Source organism: Bison bison, unplaced genomic scaffold (assembly GCF_000754665.1).
Source record: "Bison bison bison isolate TAMUID 2011002044 unplaced genomic scaffold, Bison_UMD1.0 scf7180017864519, whole genome shotgun sequence".
NCBI classification, from domain to species: Eukaryota; Metazoa; Chordata; class Mammalia; order Artiodactyla; family Bovidae; genus Bison; species Bison bison.
In genome coordinates, this window is record NW_011495072.1 from 12317412 (window position 1) to 12338282 (window position 20871).

The following is a 20871-nucleotide window of genomic DNA, read 5'->3' on the forward strand; positions in this document are numbered from 1 at the left end:
GTCAGCCACTGTTTCCACTGTTTCCCCATCTATTTCCCATGAAATGATGGGACCAGATGCCATGATCTTAGTTTTCTGAATGTTGAGCTTTAAGCCCAACATTTATCACTCTTCTATTTTACTTTCATCAAGAGGCTCTTTAGTTCCTCTTCACTTTCTGCCATAAGGGTGGTGTCATCTGCATATCTGAGGTTATTGATATTTCTCCCGGCAATCTTGATTCCAGCCTGTACTTCTTCCAGCCCAGTGTTTCTCATGATGTACTCATATAAGTTAAGTAAGCAGGGTGACAATATACAGCCTTGACGTACTCCTTTTCCCATTTGAAACCAGTCTGTTGTTCCATGTCCAGTTCTAACTGTTGCTTCCTGACCTGCATACAAGTATCTCAAGAGGCAGGTCAGGTGGTCTGGTATTCCCATCTCTTTCAGAATTTTCCACAGTGTACTGTGATCCACACAGTCAAAGTCTTTGCCATAGTCAATAAAGCAGAAATAGATGTTTTTCTGGAACTCTCTTGCTTTTTCAATGATCCAGCAGATGTTGGCAATTTGATCTCTGGTTCCTCTGCCTTTTCTAAAACCAGCTTGAACATCTGGAAGTTCCTGGTTCACATATTGCTGAAGCCTGACTTGGAGAATTTTGAGCATTACTTTACTAGCGTGTGAGATGAGTGCAATCGTGTGGTAGTTTGAACATTCTTTGTCATTGCCTTTCTTTGCGATTAGAATGAAAACTGACCTTTTCCAGTCCTGTGGCCACTGCTGAGTTTTCCAAACTTGCAACCTAGAGGAGCTACCCAACGTCCGAGGTCAGGGGTGGCGGCCGAGATGAGCTACCCTGCAGCCGAGGTCAGGGGAGGTGGCCGAGATGAGCTACCCTACCGCTGAGGTCAGGGGCAGGAGATTAGGGTCTCTTTAAATTGCTGCCAGGAAGGCATTTTAGTGTTCATATTTTTTAGATAGTTGACTGACCTAAACTTGACATTCTCTTTCTTCAAAGTTTCTAAAGCAGTGAATCATAGCCAGTCAGGTCCACAGTCTTTACCTCACATTGTTCAAGTATTATGATACTTGTTGATTTGATGCTTTTCTTTCTACCAGTACCTCATCCCAAGCCACTATGACTAAAAATCTTAGTAATGGTAACGCCACAGCATACCATAAGTTACCATCATCCCATTGACCACTAGTATGCTGGGAGGGATTGGGGGCAGGAAGAAGAGGGGACGACAGGGGATGAGATGGCTGGATGGCATCACCGACTCGATGGATGTGAGTTCGAGTGAACTCCGGGAGATGGTGATGGACAGGGAGGCCTGGTGTGCTGTGATTCATGGGGTTGCAAAGAGTCGGACACGACTGAGCGACTGAACTGAAGTGAACTGAACTGAATCATGTGTTTGTTGCCTGTGACCGGTGAGTGATTCAGTTCTAATAATATGAGCAGGCTTACCTTCTAGCACCACATTTCAAAAAACCAGCATTTGATTTTTGTTGATTTTAGCTATTGATTTCCTATTTTCAATTTCATTGATTTCTATTCTAATTATTATTACTTTTCTTCTGCTTACCCTTGGCTTGATTTGCTCTTCTTTTTCTATTTTCCTAAGGTGGAAACATTCATTTTTATCTTTCTTCTAGTGTGTACATTCAAAACTATAAACTTTCCTTTAAGTACAGCTTCCCACTAATTTTGATAGTGTTTTTATTTTCATTTAGTTAAAATATTTTAAAATTTCTCTTGAGATTTCTTCTTTGACCAGTGTGTTACTTAAAAGAAGTGTTTTGTTTAATCTCCACATATTTTGGTATTTTCCAATTATCTATCATTAATTTCTAGTTTAATTCCTTTGTGGTCTGAGAAGCAGATATTGTTTTATTTCTGTTCTTTTAAATTTGTTAAGGTGTGTTTTATGGTCCAAAATATGGTCTGTCTTGGTGAGTGTTCCATGTGTTCTTAAGAAAAATGTGCAGTCTGCTGTTGTTGGATGAAGTAGTCTATGGATGTCAGTTATTTCCAGTTGAATAATGGTGTTATTTAGTTCAGCTATGTTATTACTGATATTCTGCCCACCAGAAATATCCATTTCTAATAGAAGATGTTGAAATCTCCAACTATTATAATACATTCATCTGTTTCTCTTTGCAGTTCTATCAGGACTATTATTTAATGATTAATATGTCATTTTGTAGAACTGACCCCTTATCTTTATCCCTGATAACTTTCCTTGCTCTGAAGTCAGCTCTATCTGAAATTAATATCACTACTCCCACTTTGTTTTGATTACTGTTAGCATGGTATATTTTTCTCCACTCATTTGCATTTAACATATGTGTCTTTAAATTTAAAGTTGATTTCTTGTAGCCAACATATATTTGGATTTTGGTTTTTGATCCACTCTGACAGTCTTTAACTGGCAGATAGGACCACTTTGGAAGTGGTACCAAATGTTTAGGTTTGGATTCACCCAGAGGTGAATTGGAATTCATTGGACGGACTGATGCAGTAAGACACAGAAGGAAGAAAAGCCAATATAAATGTACATAAATGAGGGTTCAGCTATAGGTGGTAGGGGCTTGATTCTGCCAGAACTTGTAAGAAGTGGACAGAATAGTCCCCAGGATTATCCGTCTGAGGAAAGGAGATAAGGCATTTATTTACCAATTTCTTATTGTTCAATTGCTAAGTCATGACCAACTCTTTGCAACCCCATGAACTACATGATGCCTGCCAGACCCCTCTGTCCATGGGATTTCCCAGGCAAGAATACTAGAGTGGGTTGCCTTTTCCTTCTCCAGAGACTGTTCCAGACCCCAAGGATGGAAGCTATATCTCCTTCATTGGCATGTGAGTTCTTTACTGCTGAGCCACAAAGGGAAGCCCTTACCATTTCCTATCCCCAGTTATTTGAAGAATGATCTTAGGACTTTAACTTTCCAGACTTCTAGGTTCAACAGGCTCCCATAGATTTTCAGAAGACCCTAAGGCAGAAAAACAGAGAGATGAGAGGCTTTTTCTTTAGATGGGATTCTGCCACTATTGTTGTTGTTCAGTTATTCAGTCATGTCCAACTCTTTGCAACCTCATGGACTGCAGCATGCCAGGCTTCCTTGTTCTTCACCATCTCACTGAGTTTGTTCAAACTCATGTCCATTGAGTTGGTGATGCCATCCAACCAATTTGTCCTCTGTTGTCTCCTTCTCCTCTTTCCCAGCATCAGGGTCTTTTCTAATGGTCAGCTCTTCGCCTCAGGTAGCCAATGTTAGGAGCTTCAGCTTTAGCATCAGTCCTTCCAATGAATATTCAGGACTGATTTCCTTTAGGATTGATGGGTTTGATCTCCTTGCAGTCCAAGGGACTCTCAAGAGTCTTCTCCAACACAACAGTTCTAAAGCACCAATTCTTCAATGCTCAGCCTTCTTTATGGTCCAACTCTCACATCCATACATGACTCCTGGAAAAACCATAGCTTTGACTAGATGGACCTTTGTTGCAAAGTAACGTCTCTGCTTTTTAATACGTTGTCATAGCTTTTCTTCCAAGGAGCAAGCATCTTTTAATTTCATGGCTGCAGTCGCCATCCACATGATTTTGGAACCCCCCAAAATAAGTTTCCATTGTTTGCCCATCTATTTGCCATGAAGTGATGCTGAAGCTGAAACTCCAGTACTCTGGCCACCTCATGCGAAGAGTTGACTCATTGGAAAAGACTCTGATGCTGGGAGGGATTGGGGGCAGGAGGAGAAGGGGATGACAGAGGATGAGATGGCTGGATGGCATCACTGACTCAATGGATGTAAGTCTGAGTGAACTCCGGGAGTTGGTGATGGACAGGGAGGCCTGGCGTGCTGCGATTCATGGGGTCGAAAAGAGTCGGACACGACTGAGCGACTGAACTGAACTGAACTGAACTGATGGGACTGGATGCCATGATCTTAGTTTTTTGAATGTTGAGTTTTAAGCCAGCTTTTTCACTCTCCTCTTTTACCTTCAACAAGAAGCTCTTTAGTTCAACTTCACGTTCTGCCATTAGGGTGGTGTCATCTGCATATCTGAGGTTATTGATATTTCTCCCAGCAATCTTGATTTCAGATCATGCTTCATCCAGCCCAGCATTCTGCATGGTGCATTCTGAATAGAAGTTAAATAAGCTGGATGACAATATACAGCCTTGACATATTCCTTTCCCAATTTTGAACCAGTCTGTTGCTACATGTTTTATTCTGTTGCTTCTTGACCTGTATACAGATTTCTCAGGAAACAGTAAGGTGGTCTGCTATTCCCATCTCTTTAATAATTTTCCATAACTTGTTGTGAACTACACAGAGGCTTTAGCATAGTCAGTGAAGCAGAAATAGATTTTTTTTTTGAATTCTCTAGCTTTTTCTGTGATCCAACAGATGTTGGCAATTTGATCTCTGGCTCCTCTGCCTTTTCTAAATCCAGCTCATACACCTAGAAGTTCTTGGTTCATGTACTGTTGAAGCCTAGCTTGAAAGATTTTGAGCATTACTTTGCTAGTATGTGAAATGAATGCAATTGTGCAGTAGTTTGAACATTGTTTGGCATTGCCCTTCTTTGGGATTGGAATGAAAACTGTCCTTTTCCAGTTCTGTGGCCATCGCTGAGTTTTCCAAATGTAGCACTTTCACAGAATCATCTTTTAGGATTTGAAATAGCTCACATGGAATTCCATCACCTCCACTAGCTTTGTTTGTAGAGATGCTTCCTAAGGCCCACTTGACTTCCCATTCCAGGATGTCTGGCTCCAGGTGAGTGATCACACCATCGTGGTTATCTGGGTCATTAAGATATTTTTTGTATAGTTCTTCTGTGTATTCTTGCCACCTCTTCTTAGTATCTTCTGCTTCTGTTAGATCCATACTATTCCTGTCCTTTATTGCACTCATCTTTGCATAAAATGTTTCCTTTATATCTCTAATTTTCTTGAAGAGATCACTAGTCTTTACCATTCTGTTGTTTTCCTCTATTTCTTTGCACTGTTCACTTAAGAAGGCTTTCTTATTTTTCCTTGCTATTCTTTGGAACTCTTCATTCAAATGGGTATATTTTTCCTTTTCTCCTTTGCCCTTGTCTTCTCTTCTTTTCTCAGCTATTTGTAAAGCCTCCTCAGATAATCATTTTGCCTGTGAGTCTACACAAAACTGTCCAGATATGATGGAGGCTTCTGGAAATGTCTGCCATGGCCAGCTATCTGCCTGCTGATGTTTGAGGGCCTCAGAGTTGCGTTAGAGATCAATAAAAATACAGTATTTTATAGGCTATGATCATGGGCTTTCTAGCAATATCATTCTTTCAAAATTTCTTATACTTCTTGTCTGTTTGTTTCTAGTCAGTACCATGCAAAGTAACCACACCCAAAAATATTTTTCCTGATATTTTATTTTCCAGTTCCTATGCTCAGTTATTCCTTCTCTTTGTCATTTTTTTATAGTATGCTGTGTTTATATTAACTGAAATAATAGCCTGACAGATGACAACACCCTCGATGTGATTTTTGTAGATAAGTTCTTTAGGACAATGTCATTACCAGCTTCTGTGCTGGTAACTTTCCCTACTTGGAAGCTCCACATTTCTTGACTGTTAAGTCAGGCAGTGACAACTCCCTTTGCAGAGCTCTATTTCCTTCCAACTGTGCTTACAAACTAGCTTTTGAGAAGACCTTAAGGCAGACAGGCAGAGAGAACTCCTGTCTCCCAGATCTTGCTAAAAGCATCAAGGAACAGGCAACACTGTCCAGCATTCTGAGGTTTTACAGTTAGTTTTCCTGTAACTTCAGGCTCAGAAAGCACATGGTCTTCCTTCTAAGTTATCACAGGAGGTAATTTATCAAGCATTTCCACAGAGCATTAGGAAGATCATCACCTTCTTAGAGTGTAATATCTGTATCTCAATAATAAAGCCATTGCCACATATTTTAGGTTTTAGTTATGGCATCACCATTCATCTAGTAACCAATTTTTGTACTCTTTAGGGTTCTTTCTAAGATGTTTTAACAAAGGGAGTTCAAAATACAGTAGCTTAAGTAAGATAGAAGCAAGTGGTCTGGGGCTAGCTGTACAACTCTGCCATCTTCAATATATGTGTTCCAAGGCTGCACCCTCCTTTGCCATTTCCCAGGTGAAGGAAAAAGGAGTTTAGGATAGTTTAGTTTAAGAAGATGTCTTAGAATTTCCATATTTAACTTCCCCTCACATCTCATTAGCCAAAATTAATCATTTAAACTTACAGTCTATTGCAAGGAAGAAGAGGAAAATGTAGTTTGTAGCTGAGTCAGCTGTGTTACACTAAATGGAAGAAAAAGATAAAGGGTATTGGGAACAAATAAGACTAGGAATAGATAGTACTAGGCTTCCCAGGTGGTGCTAGTGGTAAAGAACCCACCTGCCAATGAAGGAGACGTAAAAGATGCACGTTCAATCCCTGGGTCAGGAAGATCCCCTCTAGGAGGAAATGGCAACCCATTCCAGTATTCTTGCCTGGAGAATCCCATAGACAGAGAATCCTGGCAGGCTACAGTCCATAGGGTCACAGAGTCAGACACGACTGAAGTGACTTAGCACACACGCATGGGAACAGATAGCAGTCTCTGACATGTTAAGTGAACCATCACACTTTCTGATGGGGAGTTACTGATTTGAGGACCAGAGAGTTAGTTCATAGAGAGTGGCTGAATCATGTTGATGAAAGACCATCAGAAGAGGCAAATGGAAAAAACATTTTGCCTAGGAAGTAACAAGATAATCTGCTTGCTGAGGTTATCTTGGATCCTAAATGAGTTTCCAGTTTCAATTTTCATGAAACTTAGTTTAGTCCCTGTGAAGCCTGACCTTTACACTGATATTTCTGTTTTCCTTATTTCCACATGTAATTCAATAATCTGTTATTAAGCTAACAACAGGAAACTGTTGTTCTTTGTAACAAAAAACCTCTCACACAAAGTTACTATTTCTGATTATCTACTATCCAAAAATATGAAGTATGTTCCATGTGTAAGGGGTGGGGCCAAAAAGAGATAAGAGAATACAGTTCCTTTGTGTCATTTGCATGCCTTTTATGAAATACTGAGTTCATGAATATCTACCTTATTCTGCAGAAGAAAAGAGGAAAAGGAGGCCAAAATAGAGGGGTCTTACTTATTATCTTAGACAATTAATTACATAAAATTAAAATCAGATATTGTACTAGATATTCCACTAGATATTCTAATGTTGGGTGTCTGAAATACTTTTTCAAATAATTGTTACTAATATTAATGTTATAAACAAAGAAACAATGTATATTCCATTTCAGTAATTTTATACATTTTAATATTTTTATTTATACAGTATAAGAAATGGCTTAGTTCTGATGGTGCTAAAATAGGAATTATTGAAAGATTTATATCTGGTTCATTGGCTGGTGCAACTGCACAGACCTGTATTTACCCTATGGAGGTATGTACTATGATAAAATTTTAACTAAAGAAATGTTTTTAATGCAAATTTTAATTAAAAAAATTAAGTGAATCACAGATCAGTATTTTATACAATAAAAAGCATTATAGCTATAAGATGTGTCTCACGTGAAGTGTCAGTTGCCCTTAGTAACTGTCAGTTGCCTAGTCTTTTTTGGTTTAGGATAAAATTAGTATTGTACTGTGAAAGTGAAAGTGTAGTTGCTCAGTTGTGTCCAACCGACTCTTTTTTGACCCCATGGACTGTAGTCTACCAGGCTTCTCTGTCCATGGGATTTTCCAGGCAAGAGTACTGGAGTGGGTTGCCATTTCCTTCTCCAGGGGATCTTCCTGACCCAGGGATTGAACCCAGGTCTTCTGCATTGCAGGCAGACGCTTTACCCTCTGAACCACCAGGGAACTAAGAAGATAAATAATTTCATTTCTCCAATTAATTGATAGAATCACTTATTCATTAATAAAATCAAATTTGTATTGAACACCCACATACTTTAAAGTATTTATCTGGATCCAGAGTTGAATCAGACAGGCATTTTGGTCATGGAGCTTATTATAGTCCAGAAGGGGAGATAGAATATGTACATCAGTAATGATGAAAAGTGAAAGTGGAAGTTGCTTAGTTGTGCCCAACTCTTTGCAACCCCAAGAACTATACAGTCCATGGAATTCTCCAGGCCAGAATACTGGAGTGGGTCAAAATATAAATATAAATTCTAGAAGGGAAATCAGTACCAAGTATTATGGAAATTCAGAAGGGAGATATTATTCTAGTTAATGGATTTCATGAAGGACATGAGTTGAATGTGTGAGTTTGACTTAGAATTTGGATGTTTGGAGATGATAAGGAAGTGGATTTTAAGTGTAAATAACAACTTGAGCAAAGGAATGGGGATATAAGAGCAGATATTCAGGTGGAGATAGGATAATACTATAAATAATGGTCTGGGACCAGATCAGAATGGCTTATCAATGCAACTTAAGAAATTTAGCTTTAATTTCTTAAAAAATAAGAGCCATTGAAGACTTTTGAGCTTGAAGTGTAATCCCGGTAAAGTTTTTTAGAGGAGCAGAGACTAGAGAAATGAGATAACTAGATACAAGATATTGCTATCATTCAGAGAAGTGATAATAAGGACTTGACATATGATATTGACTAGGAGAAATTGACTCATATTAGAACAGTCATAAGAACTGACCACTTGAGAAATGGAAAACAGAAGAAAGGGAAAGGAAGATGGCAAAGTTCTGTCTGGATTCTGTGCCCAAATGTCTAGGAGAGTTATGTCTGAGTTAGGTCTCTAACAGAGGTACAGAACGGAGGAAGTGAGCCAGACTCTGAAAGATGATGAGTTCAGGTTTGCCTGTATTTAATTTGAGTTATTGGTGGGCAACTGAGTTATGATTTTCTACAGGCAGTTGCAAATGTAATACTAAGACTTGAGAGATTTCAAGTCTTGACATGTCATCTGTGAAGAAGTGTTAGTTAAAGCCTTGAAATTGGTTGGAAATAAGTCATAATTTTATTTTTAACTTTTGAGAAAATCTTAGTTTAGAGAATGAAAGGAGCAAAAAACATGCCAGGGAAGCAGGCAGAAAAAATTTACTTGGGTAAGAAGAGAGTGCACGGCCCTGGAGAAGGCAAAGAGTTTTAAGAATGAGATTATCCAAATTGTTGGGTCCTACAGAGAAGTTCATACAGAGGGCTTCCAACTGACTACTCAGAGGAAGCTCCATCAAGATATACAGTTGCCCAATCAAGACAAAGTTTGTGTTTTTCTTGTCTTGGATATTTTAGAGAGCCTTTTCTCCAAGTATATCTGTGTGTGTGCATGTTAAGTCACTTCAGTTGTGTCTGACTCTTTGCAACCCTATGGGCCAGAGCTGGCCAGGCTCCTCTGTCCATGGGATTCTCCAAGCAAGAGTACTGGAGTGGGTTGCCATTTCCTCCTTCAAGAAGTGTATCTGGAACTCCCTTAAATTAGATTAATAGAAATTAAAAGGACAATAAGTGAAGTTCTATCAGAAGAATTACACTAAACATAGGAAGATAGATCACAGACAGCCTACAAGAAGCTATATTGTCTTCATAACCCATGTTATGTTACTACTTTATGAGCACAAAATGAACCCAAGTTATATTAAGTTAGTTTGTAGACCCTGTTGTTAATGATAGTTCCCAGAGTATGTATTTTTAGCATATTATAGAATGTTTTTTCCATACTTGTTGTTCACTTTACCATGACTATACACTTTTGTAAAATTTGAATTTTGACTATAGCTGCTTTATTTTGGGCTTCCCTGGTAGCTCAGACAGTAAAGAATCTGCATGCAATGCCGGAGACCAGGTTCGATCCCTGGGTCGGGAAGATCCCCTGGAGAAGGGAATGGCTACCACCTTCAGTATCCTTGCCTAAAGAATGTTATTGCTTTATCTTAAATCAATAAGGTTATCTCAGCTGGTTTGATTTAGAATATGTTTCCTTATAGTACATGAAAGGTGTTTGAGTGGGTATATCAATTAAAGCCACAATGCTTAATTATATTTTCCTGTTTAAATAATTAAAAAAAAAACCTCTGTACTGTATCAGTTGTTTATAATTAAGAGTTAGCAGAAAGTTAAAATTATATTTGAGATTGCTTTCTTTTTTTATTTCTATGATAATTAGCAAACATCATGACCTAATACAGTTTAATTGATTGCTAGGTAAGTTGAGTGAATCTGATCAATATATTTTTATTGTATTATTTCACATTTAGGTTATAAAGACCAGACTGGCTGTAGGTAAAACTGGACAGTACTCAGGGATTATTGATTGTGGCAAGCAGCTTCTGAAGCAAGAAGGTGCTAGAGCCTTTTTCAAAGGTTATATTCCTAACTTGCTAGGAATTATACCTTATGCAGGCATAGATCTTTGTGTTTATGAGGTAAGCTTATTCTTATAACATGATGTTTTGTGTTAGATTTGAAAATTTGCTTCAATACTAGTTTTTATTCTAAAAATCTGGCTATAAATGATTTTTCATGAAATAGCTTCCAACCAAGAAGTGAACTGAATTGTTTTATTTTGTTTTTCTTTTTATATATTAGTTGTTTGCTAGTCTAGTAATAATTTTTTGTTTTTTTCTTTTTTGTTTGAATTAGTTTTTGGTGATAATAAAGAAAGACCTTTCTGCTAAGCTACCATCACCTTGATAGCAAAATCAAACATACTACAAAAAAAGAAAATTGCAAGCCAGTGTCTTTGATGAATATAGATACAAAAATGCTCAACACATTTTTGTTACAAATCCAAACAGATTTTGTTGCAAACCCAGCAACACAAAAAAAAGATCACACACCACAACCAAGTTGGATCCACCCCTGGATCAGACAGATGGTTCAGCATACACAAATCAATCAGTGTGATACAGCACATCAACAAAAGAAAAGATGAAAACCACATGATCATCTCAATAAATGCAGAAAAAACATTTGATAAAATTCAACATCCATTCATGAGAGCATCTCTCACCAAAAGGGTATAGAGGGAATATTAATGACAAACCCACAGCAATATAATACTCAACAGTGAAAGCTATTATAAAAGCCTTCTTTCTAAATTCTGAAACAAAACAAGGATTGCCCACTCTCACCATTTCTATTCAACATAGTATTCGAAGTCCTAGTCACAGCAATCAAACAACAAAAAAACCTAAAAGATATGGAAATTGGAAGGGAAAAGGTAAAATTGTCATTATATGCAAATAACAGGATACTCTAATAGAAAACCCTAAAGACTCCACACAAAAACTACTAGAAATGATTAATTCTGCAAGGTAGCAGGTACAAGATTAACACTCAGAAATTGTTGAATTTCTTTACACTAACAATGAAATATTAAAAAAAGAAAGTTAAAAAAATTCCTGTCTAAAATTGGGGCTTAAAAACCCTAGAAATAAACCTAACCAAGGAGGTGAAAGACCTGTACACTGAGAAATAAAAATTATTGATAAAGGAAACTGAAGATGATTTAAAAACTGGAAAGATATCTTGGATTGGAAAAATCAATATTGTTAAATTGGTCATACTACACAATGCTATGTACAGATGTAATGCAATCCCTATCAAATTACACATGACATTTTTCATAGAACTAGGACAAATAATACTAAAACTTATATGGAACAGAAAAGGCTCAGAATTGCATAAGTAATACTGAAGAAAAAGAATAAAGTGGAGGCATAATCCTCCTAGACTTCAGACAATACTACAAAATTTACTGTAACCAAAAAGCATGTCATTGGCACAAAAACATATGTATCTAGATCAGTTGAACAGTAGAGAGCCTAGAAATAAACACACATACCTGTGATCAATTAATCTTTGACAAAGGAGAAAGGAATATACAATGGAGAAAAGACAGCCTCTTCAGCAAGTGGTGTTGGCAAAGCTAGACAGCCTCATGTAAATCAATGAAATTAGGACACTTCCTCACAGCATACACAAAAATAAATCAAAGTGGCCTAAACAGTTAGATATAATACATGAACCCATAAAACTCATAGAAGAGAACATAGCAAAACATTCTTGGAGATAAATCATACCAATATTTTGCTTAAAAATTTTTTTTATTTTATATTGTAGGATAGTTGATTTATAATGTATTGGTTTCTGGTGTACATCAAAGTGATTCAGTTATATATATACATATATCCTTCTTTTTCAATTCTTTTCCCAGCAGAATTCCCTGTGCTATACATTAGGTCCTTTTGATCTTTTATCTAGTAGTGTGCATATTTTATCTATGGTTCTTTAGTAGTTAGTTGTGATTTTGATGTTTTCCTGAGAGAAGGTGAGCCCAAGTCCTTCTATTCCACCATCTTATTTACCTTCCTGTACCAATGTTTTCTTAAATGAGTCTCCTAAGACAGAAGAAATTAAAGCAAAAATAAGCAAATGGGAAATACTTTTGCACAGAAAAGGAAACTGTAAACAAAATGAAAGTACATCCTACAGAATGAGAAAATATTTGCAAACAATGCAACTGACAAAGGCATAATTTCTAAAATGTAAAAATACCTCAGTATCAAAAAAAGAAAAGAAAAACAACAACAAACAACTCAACCAAAAAATGGACAGAAGTCCTAAACAGACATTTTTCCAAAGAAGAGGAACTAAAGAGCTTCTTGATGAAAGTGAAAGGGAGAGTGAAAAAGCTGGCTTAAAATTCAACAATCAAAAAATGAAGATCATGGCATCTGGTCCCATCACTTCATACCAAATAGATGGGGAAACAATGGAAACAGTGAAAAACTTTATTTTCTTTCTACCATTAGGGTGGTGTTATCTGCATATCTGAGGTTATTGATATTTCTCCTGGCAGTCTTGATCCAGCTTGTGCTTCATTCAGCCCAGAATTTCACATGAGTACTCTGCATAAAAGTTAAATAAGCAGGGTGACAATATACAGCCTTGACATACTCCTTTCTCAGTTTGGAACCAGTCCTTTGTTCCATGTTCAGTTCTCACTGTTGCTTCTTGACCTGCATATAGATTTCTCAGGAGGCAGGTAAGATGGTCTGGTATTTCCATCTCTTTAAGAATTTTCCACAGTTTGTTGTGTTCCATACAGTCAAAGGCTTTAGTGTAGTCAATGAAGCTGAAGTAGATGTTTTTCTGGAGTTCTCTTGCTTTTTCTGTCAACTTATGTTGGCAATTTGATCACTTATATGTGGAATCTAAAAAATAGTATAAATGATTTAATTTATAAAACAGAAACAGACTCAGAGACACATAAAATAAACATATGGTTTATTTGATTACCAAAGGGGAAGTGGCTGCAAATTAAGAGCATAGAATTGGCAAATACACATTCAGTTCAGTTCATTTCAGTTCAGTCACTCAGTCATGTATATATAATAGATAAATAAGAATTTACTGTATGGCACAGGGAACTATATTCAGTATATCTTATCTAATGGAAAAGAATCTGAAATTTTATATATATACAAAACTCTGATGTACACCTGAAACTAACACAATATTATAACTCAACTATAGTATAATTTAAAAAAGAAAGAGCAATAAAACCCCCAAACTGAGCTGAATATACTCCAGAGCTATTTGTGACGATTACTCAAATTCTAAATATTCTACTCTAAACTTATCACTTCAGTTTTTAACCTAGGAATTTACTCTTTATGATTGTCTCACAGTTTTCTATTGAACCAGTTACTTTAAACTTGAAACACTCCTATGAAGAAGAATTAAGTTGACATCTGACATTTACTGTGAATTATAAGTAACACTGATCACTGAGGAAGGCTTTCTTATCTCTCCTTGCTATTCTTTAGAACTCTGCATTCAGATGCTTATATCTTTCCTTTTCTCCTTTGCTTTTCACTTATCTTCTTTTCACAGCTATTTGTAAGGCCTCCTCAGACAGCCATTTTACTCTTTTGAATTTCTTTTCCATGGGGATGGTCTTGATCCCTGTCTCCTGTACAATGTCACGAACCTCTGTCCATAGTTCATCAGGCACTCTGTCTATCAGATCTAGTCCCTTAAATCTATTTCTCACTTCCACTGTATAATCATAAGGGATTTGACTTAGGTCATACCTGAATGGTCTAGTGGTTTTCCCCACTTTCTTCAATTTAAGTCTGAATTTGGCAATAAGGAGTTCATGGTCTGAGCCACAGTCAGCTCCCGGTCTTGCTTTTGCTGACTGTATAGAGCTTCTCCATCTTTGGCTGCAAAGAATATAATCAATCTGATTTCAGTGTTGACCATCTGGTGATGTCCATGTGTAGAGTCTTCTCTTGTGTTGCTGGAAGAGGGTGTTTGCTATGACCAGTGCGTTCTCTTGGCAAAACTCTATTAGCCTTTGCCCTGCTTCATTCTATACTCCAAGGCCAAATTTGCCTGTTACTCCAGGTGTTTCTTGACTTCCTACTTTTGCATTCCAGTCCCCTATAATGAAAAGGACATCTTTTTTGGGTGTTAGTTCTAAAAGGTCTTGTAGGTCTTCATAGAACTGTTCAACTTCAGCTTCTTCACCATTGCTGGTTGGGGCATAGACTTGGATTACCACGATATTGAATGGTTTGCCTTGGAAACGAACAGAGATCATTCTGTCGTTTTTGAGATTGTATCCAAGTACTGCATTTCAGACTCTTTTGTTGACTATGATGGCTACTCCATTTCTTCTAAGGGATTCCTTCCCACAGTAGTAGATATAATGGTCATCTGAGTTAAATTCACCCATTCCAGTCCATTTTAATTCTCTGATTCCTAGAATTTCAACATTCATTCTTGCCATCTCCTGTTTGACCACTTCCAATTTGCCTTGATTCATGGACCTAACATTCCAGGTTCCTATGCAATATTGCTCTTTACAGCATTGAACCTTGCTTCTATCACCAGTCCCATCCATAAATGGGTGTTGTTTTCGCTTTGATTCCATCCCTTCATTCTTTCTGGAGTTATTTCTCTACTGATCTCCAATAGCATATTGGGCACCTACCGACCTGGGGAGTTTCTCTTTCAGTGTCCTACCTTTTTGCCTTTTCATACTGTTCATGGGGTTCTCAAGGCAAGAATACTGAAGTGGTTTGCCATTCCCTTCTCCAGTGGACGACATTCTGTCAGACCTCTCCACCATGACCCTCCCGTCTTGGGTGGCCCCCACACAACATGGCTTAGTTTCATTGAGTTAGACAAGGCTGTGGTCCGTGTGATCAGATTGGCTAGTTTTCTGTGATTATGGTTTCAGTGTGTCTGCTCTCTGATGCCCTCTCGCAACACCTATTGTCTTACTTGGGTTTCTCCTACCTTGGACGTGGAGTATCTCTTTACGGCTGCTCCAGCAAAGCGCAGCCGCTGCTCCTTACCTTGGACCTGGGGTATCTCCTCATGGCCGCCCCTCTTGACCTTGAACGTGGAGTAGCTCCTCTTGGCCCTCCTGCGTCCACACAGCAGAATGGGAACAACAGAATGGGAAAAACTAGAGATCTCTTCAAGAAAATTAGAGATACCAAGGGAACATTTGATGCAAAGATGGGCTCGATAAAGGACAGAAATGGTATGGACCTAACAGAAGCAGAAGATATTAACAAAAAGTGGCAAGAATATATAGAACTATACAAAAAAGAGCTTCACGACCCAGATAATCACGATGGTGTGATCACTCATCTAGAGCCAGACATCCTGGAATGTGCAGTCAAGTGAAACCATCACTACGAACAAAGCTAGTGGAGGTGATGGAATTCCAGTTGAGCTCTTTCAAATCCTGAAAGATGATGCTGTGAAAGTGCTGCACTCAATATGCCAGCAAATTTGGAAAACTCAGCAGTGGCCACAGGAGGAAAAGGTCAGTTTTCATTCCAATGCCAAAGAAAGGCAATGCCAAAGAATGCTCAAACTACCACACATTTGCACTCATATCACATGCTAGTAAAGTAATGCTCAAAATTCTCCAAGCCAGGCTTCAGCAGTACGTGAACCGTGAACTTCCAGATGTTCAAGCTGGTTTTAGAAAAGGTAGAGGAACCAGAGATCAAATTGCCAACATCTGCTAGATCATTGAAAAAGCAAGAGAGTTCCAAAAAAACATCTATTTCTGCTTTATTGACTATGCCAAAGCCTTTGACTGTGCGGATCAAAATAAACTGTGGAAAACTCTGAAAGAGATGGGAATACCAGACCACCAGATCTGCCTCTTGAGAAACCTATATGCAGGTCAGGAAGCAACAGTTAGAACTGGACATGGAACAACAGACTGGTTCCAAATAGGAAAAGGAGTACGTCAAGGCTGTATATTGTCACCCTGCTTATTTAACTTACATGCAGAGCATATCATGAGAAACGCTGGGCTGGCAGAAGCACAAACTGGTATCAAGATTGCCAGAAGAAATATCGATAACCTCAGATATGCAGATGACACCACCCTTATGGCAGAAAGTGAAGAGGAACTAAAAAGCCTCTTGATGAGAGTGAAAGAGGAGAGTGAAAAAGTTGGCTTAAAGCTCAACATTCAGAAAACGAAGATCATGGCATCTGTTCCCATCACTTCATGGCAAATAGATGGGGAAACAGTGGAAACAGTGTCAGACTTTATTTTTCTGGGCTCCAAAATCACTGCAGATGGTGATTGTAGCCATGAAATTAAAAGACGCTTACTCCTTGGAAGGAAAGTTATGAACAACCTAGATAGCATATTGATAAGCAGAGATATTACCTTGCCAACAAAGGTCCATCTAGTCAAGGCTATGGTTTTTCCAGCGGTTATGTATGGATGTGAAAGTTGGACTGTGAAGAAAACTGAGCACCGAAGAAATTATGCTTTTGAACTGTGGTGTTGGAGAAGACTCTTGAGAGTCCCTTGGACTGCAAGGAGATCCAACCAGTCCATCCTGAAGGAGGTCAGTCCTGGGTGTTCTTTGGAAGGACTGATGCTGAAGCTGAAACTCCAATACTTTGGCACCTCATGCGAAGAGTTGACTCAGTGGAAAAGACCCTGATGCTGGGAGGGATTGGGGGCAGGAGGAGAAGGGGACGACAGAGATGGCTGGATGGCATCACTGACTCGATGGACATGAGTTTGAGTGAACTCCGGGAGTTGGTGATGGACAGGGAGACCTGGCATGCTGCAGTTCATGAGGTGGCAAAGAGTCGGACACGACTGAGCTACTGAACTAAACTGAACTGATAAGTAACATAAAAGCTACAGAATAGTTATGAGGTCATAGTTAAGAGGGGTGGGTCTGAAAAAATAATTAAGGACCTCAGTGCTGATAAAATAGTTGTTTTCAACTCTATATGCATATCAGAATCATCTGCTTGTGGTTATTTAAAAAATAAGATTCTTGGGCTGTATCCTAGGATATTCTGATATCATTGTTCTTGGAAGAGGCCTGGAATTCAGGTTTTTTAGCTCCCTAGAAACATCTGATGTAATATCAGTTAAAACTAAGAAAATTGAAATACTATTATACAGTTGTGAAAATGAGAATTGAGTAGAGTAGTAATTGGGGGGTGTAGGGAGAGAGGCAAGAGCTCTAGTGTAAATAGCCTTCCAGTGAAGTGTAGCTTGCTCCCCTTACTTCAGCCAGTCATTTCACTTTATGGCTATTCATCTGCTTCAGGTAGATCACTTTAACAATATATACCATGTATGGAGAAGGCAATGGCACCCCACTCCAGCACTCTTGCCTGGAAAATCCCATGGATGGAGGAGCCTGGTAGGCTGTAGTCCGTGGGGTCGCTAAGAATTGGACACGACTGAGTGACTTCCCTTTCACTTTTCACTTTCATGCATTGGAGAAGGAAATAGCAACCCACTCCAGTGTTCTTGCCTGGAGAATCCCAAGGACGGGGGAGCCTGGTGGGCTTCCGTCTCTGGGGTTGCACAGAGTTGGATACGACTGAAGCGACTTAGCAGCAGCAGCAGCAAATAACAATATATATCATATATTTAACAATATATACCAACCAACAATGTCCTTGGTTATAGGGACATTGAGAGTATGTGACTAGATTAACTTAAAATTCTTTCTCAGTACAGGAAAAATATCTCTCTAGGTACAAGCCTAGTGGTATTTCTGGTAAGTGGTACCACCATTATGTGAAAGATAGCCAATTTCATTTAGCACTGAAAGATATACAGTTACATTTTCATAGAATTTATTCAGTATTATACCATACATTTATTTTCTTTTCTATGATCGTATTAAAATAAATTGTTTGCCCCTGTTTATATTGGGCTCCCTCCATTCTTTTATTTTTACAGTTAAATATTTTTTGCTGTTGTAACAAAGTGCCATTACACATTTCTCTCTTTATTATTGCATAACTCTAATAAATGCACACTGAGTAAGGACATTTTGAAACTTATTTTTTCAAAAGTGTCAAATTATATATTTGGTAATAATTGTCCCAGTATATAATGGTGGAGTTGTATCCTTTAAGGAGTAGTTCTAAAAGCACCTAGTGATATTTTCAACCAGTTATTTGTATATAATTTTTCTGGCCATTTTTACTCACAGAAAAGCAAATCTAGAAAGATGAATCAGTCTTAAAATTTGAGAAAATATGGGTTTGTTAATTTAGAGTGCGTTATTCAATCTTCTCTGCAGTGTCCTGTTAATCCCTCTGAGAATCTCTAGATTTTGCCTGGGTCTTTGAATATCCTCACAGACCAAAACAATCAAGCAAAACAAAATAAAGCATGAACAGAGAGCAAACAGAGAACTCACACTGAGAGTGTATGAATCATTATTGGAAAACATCTGTGCACTCGATGCCCAATAGGACACCAGAGGTGCCTCCTCTGTACAAGGAAGAGTAGGAACAATCTCTTGTGAAGATTTTGGAAAGAACAGTTCCAAAATCAAGTGACCAAGCTTGACTTATCATTTTTCACCTTTCTGACCTGATAATTCATTAGTCTCTGAATTACTTTCTTCATTTATAAAATTTATAAAATAAGGTGACAATATTAACAAATTTCTGTAGGGATTAAATGAGATGACATAGATGAAAATGCTCTTTATAATTCTTCAATCAAGAAGCTAACTCAAAAATGTTTATCGAAACTGAGTGAGCAATGAACTTTGTTCTACTTAGACTTGCTGTGCTGTGCTTAGACTTGCATAGTAGTTAAAGGATATTTACTACTCTTTTTTCTGCTAGCATTTGAAGAATCATTGGCTAGAACACCATGCAAGAGGCTCTCTAGACCCTGGAATAGCGATTTTGCTGGGATGTAGTACACTGTCTAATGCTTGTGGTCAGATGGCCAGCTTCCCTCTGAACCTTATTAGAACTCGTATGCAGGCTCAAGGTGAGTTTTATATAAGTGAAATAATCATAAGTTTTAAAAGTTATTTAAAATAATTTTAATGAAAACAGTAGTAAGAACTAACTTAAGACTGTTAAAAATAAATTGTTTTAAATGAGTAGAAATTAATGATTTCAAAAACAAAAATGGTAAAATTAATACATAAATCAAAAGCTAATTCTCTGAAATTTAAAGCATGAATCTTGGATTTGTTGTTTTATTGCAGAGTCTTGTGAATTTTAGATTTTATTTCTTCTCCAAAGTTCTATTTGGAACTCTTCACATTTCCTTCAATTATCGATGATTTCCATGGAGTTTCAAATTAGGCAGTTCCATGCAGAACAGTAGAAAAGATTTTTCTTTCTTCAAATTGAGTCAGCGTTTGCTCAATATGCACGTATTTCCCCCTAGTTCTGCTCTTATCATAGTCTGCATCAGGAACTTAATGCACTTGTGGAACTGAATGCAGTTATTCTGTGTTCTAGTACGTTTAGCAAGAGATATTAGGTAGAGGGTATTGCTTTTGTTTCTCTCAAGTGAAATATTAGGAATTTAGACTATAAGAAAACACACACGTGTCACTTTTTGATAAGAAAATGAAACCCCACATAATCTGATTGTCATCCCGAGTTAACTATTCGAGGGGTCATGTGGTAAGTTACCTTCTTTTAAATGCTTTTTCTCCTCTTTTTAGTGAGACTTTTTTTTTTTTTAATTTATATTGCAGTTCAGGTGAAGATCTGTGTATCCCTCCATCAAACTATGTATGTCATACACAATTCCAGATGCTCCTTTGAGGTCCTTTGTGAAAGAATTTCAAGTGCTGTCCAGGAGGGCTTTCTGCAGTGATGGAGTTGATTTTTATTTGTGCTATCCAGTATGGTAGCCATTAATGACACAGGGTTATCAAGCACTTGAAATGTTGTTAGTGCAACTGACAAACTGATTTTCTGGTTTTGCCTAATTTTAATTAATTAAAATGTGTAGCTTCATGTGTCTAGAGACTACAGTTTGGACTGCACAGGACAATTCTACAGGTAGGGAGAGAGGCATACTCTGAAGTAATTTCAACCTCTATAAATTCTCATTTTAACCACTGAACTGTCTTTAGATTAAGTATTGTATTACATTGATTTTTTCCTTTATAGCACTGGAAGAAAAAGGAACAACCTCTATGATTCAGCTCATTCAAGATATATATAACAAAGAAGGAAAAAGGGGATTTTTCAGGGGTGTCACGCCAAACATCATAAAGGTGCTTCCTTCAGTATGCATTAGCTGTGTGACTTTTGAAAAAGTGAAAGGACATGTGGGATTCACTGAGAAGTAGAATATCAAATTGTTTCCTTTGCTATAATTACCTAATTGTAAGGTAATACTTCGTTTGTAAGGAGAAATTGACTCCCCCCCCCCCCCCGAAAGGAAAGAGATATCAAGTAATTGTTAAAATATTTTCTCTTTATCTGTTACAAAATCTATATATTAAATAATTATTCTGTTAAAGTTCTTTAATTTAAAATCCTTCACATCCACAGATTCAATTTACACTTCCCACTACTCTCAGAATCCTAA

The 20871-nt window shown here is 37.7% G+C and overlaps 1 protein-coding gene across 2 annotated transcripts in view; it reads left to right on the top strand.

Annotated features, from left to right (window-relative positions):
• LOC104981700 (calcium-binding mitochondrial carrier protein SCaMC-1-like) overlaps positions 1-20629 on the top strand; it is a 91320-nt gene extending 70691 nt beyond the window's left edge. For both annotated transcript variants that reach the window (XM_010830941.1, XM_010830940.1), the window contains 4 exons: positions 7353-7460; positions 10238-10405; positions 19152-19302; positions 20448-20629. In XM_010830941.1, the coding sequence (XP_010829243.1) occupies positions 7353-7460; positions 10238-10405; positions 19152-19302; positions 20448-20629 (609 nt within the window). The remainder of the gene's footprint in view (positions 1-7352; positions 7461-10237; positions 10406-19151; positions 19303-20447) is intronic.
• Positions 20630-20871: the final 242 nt, after the last annotated feature.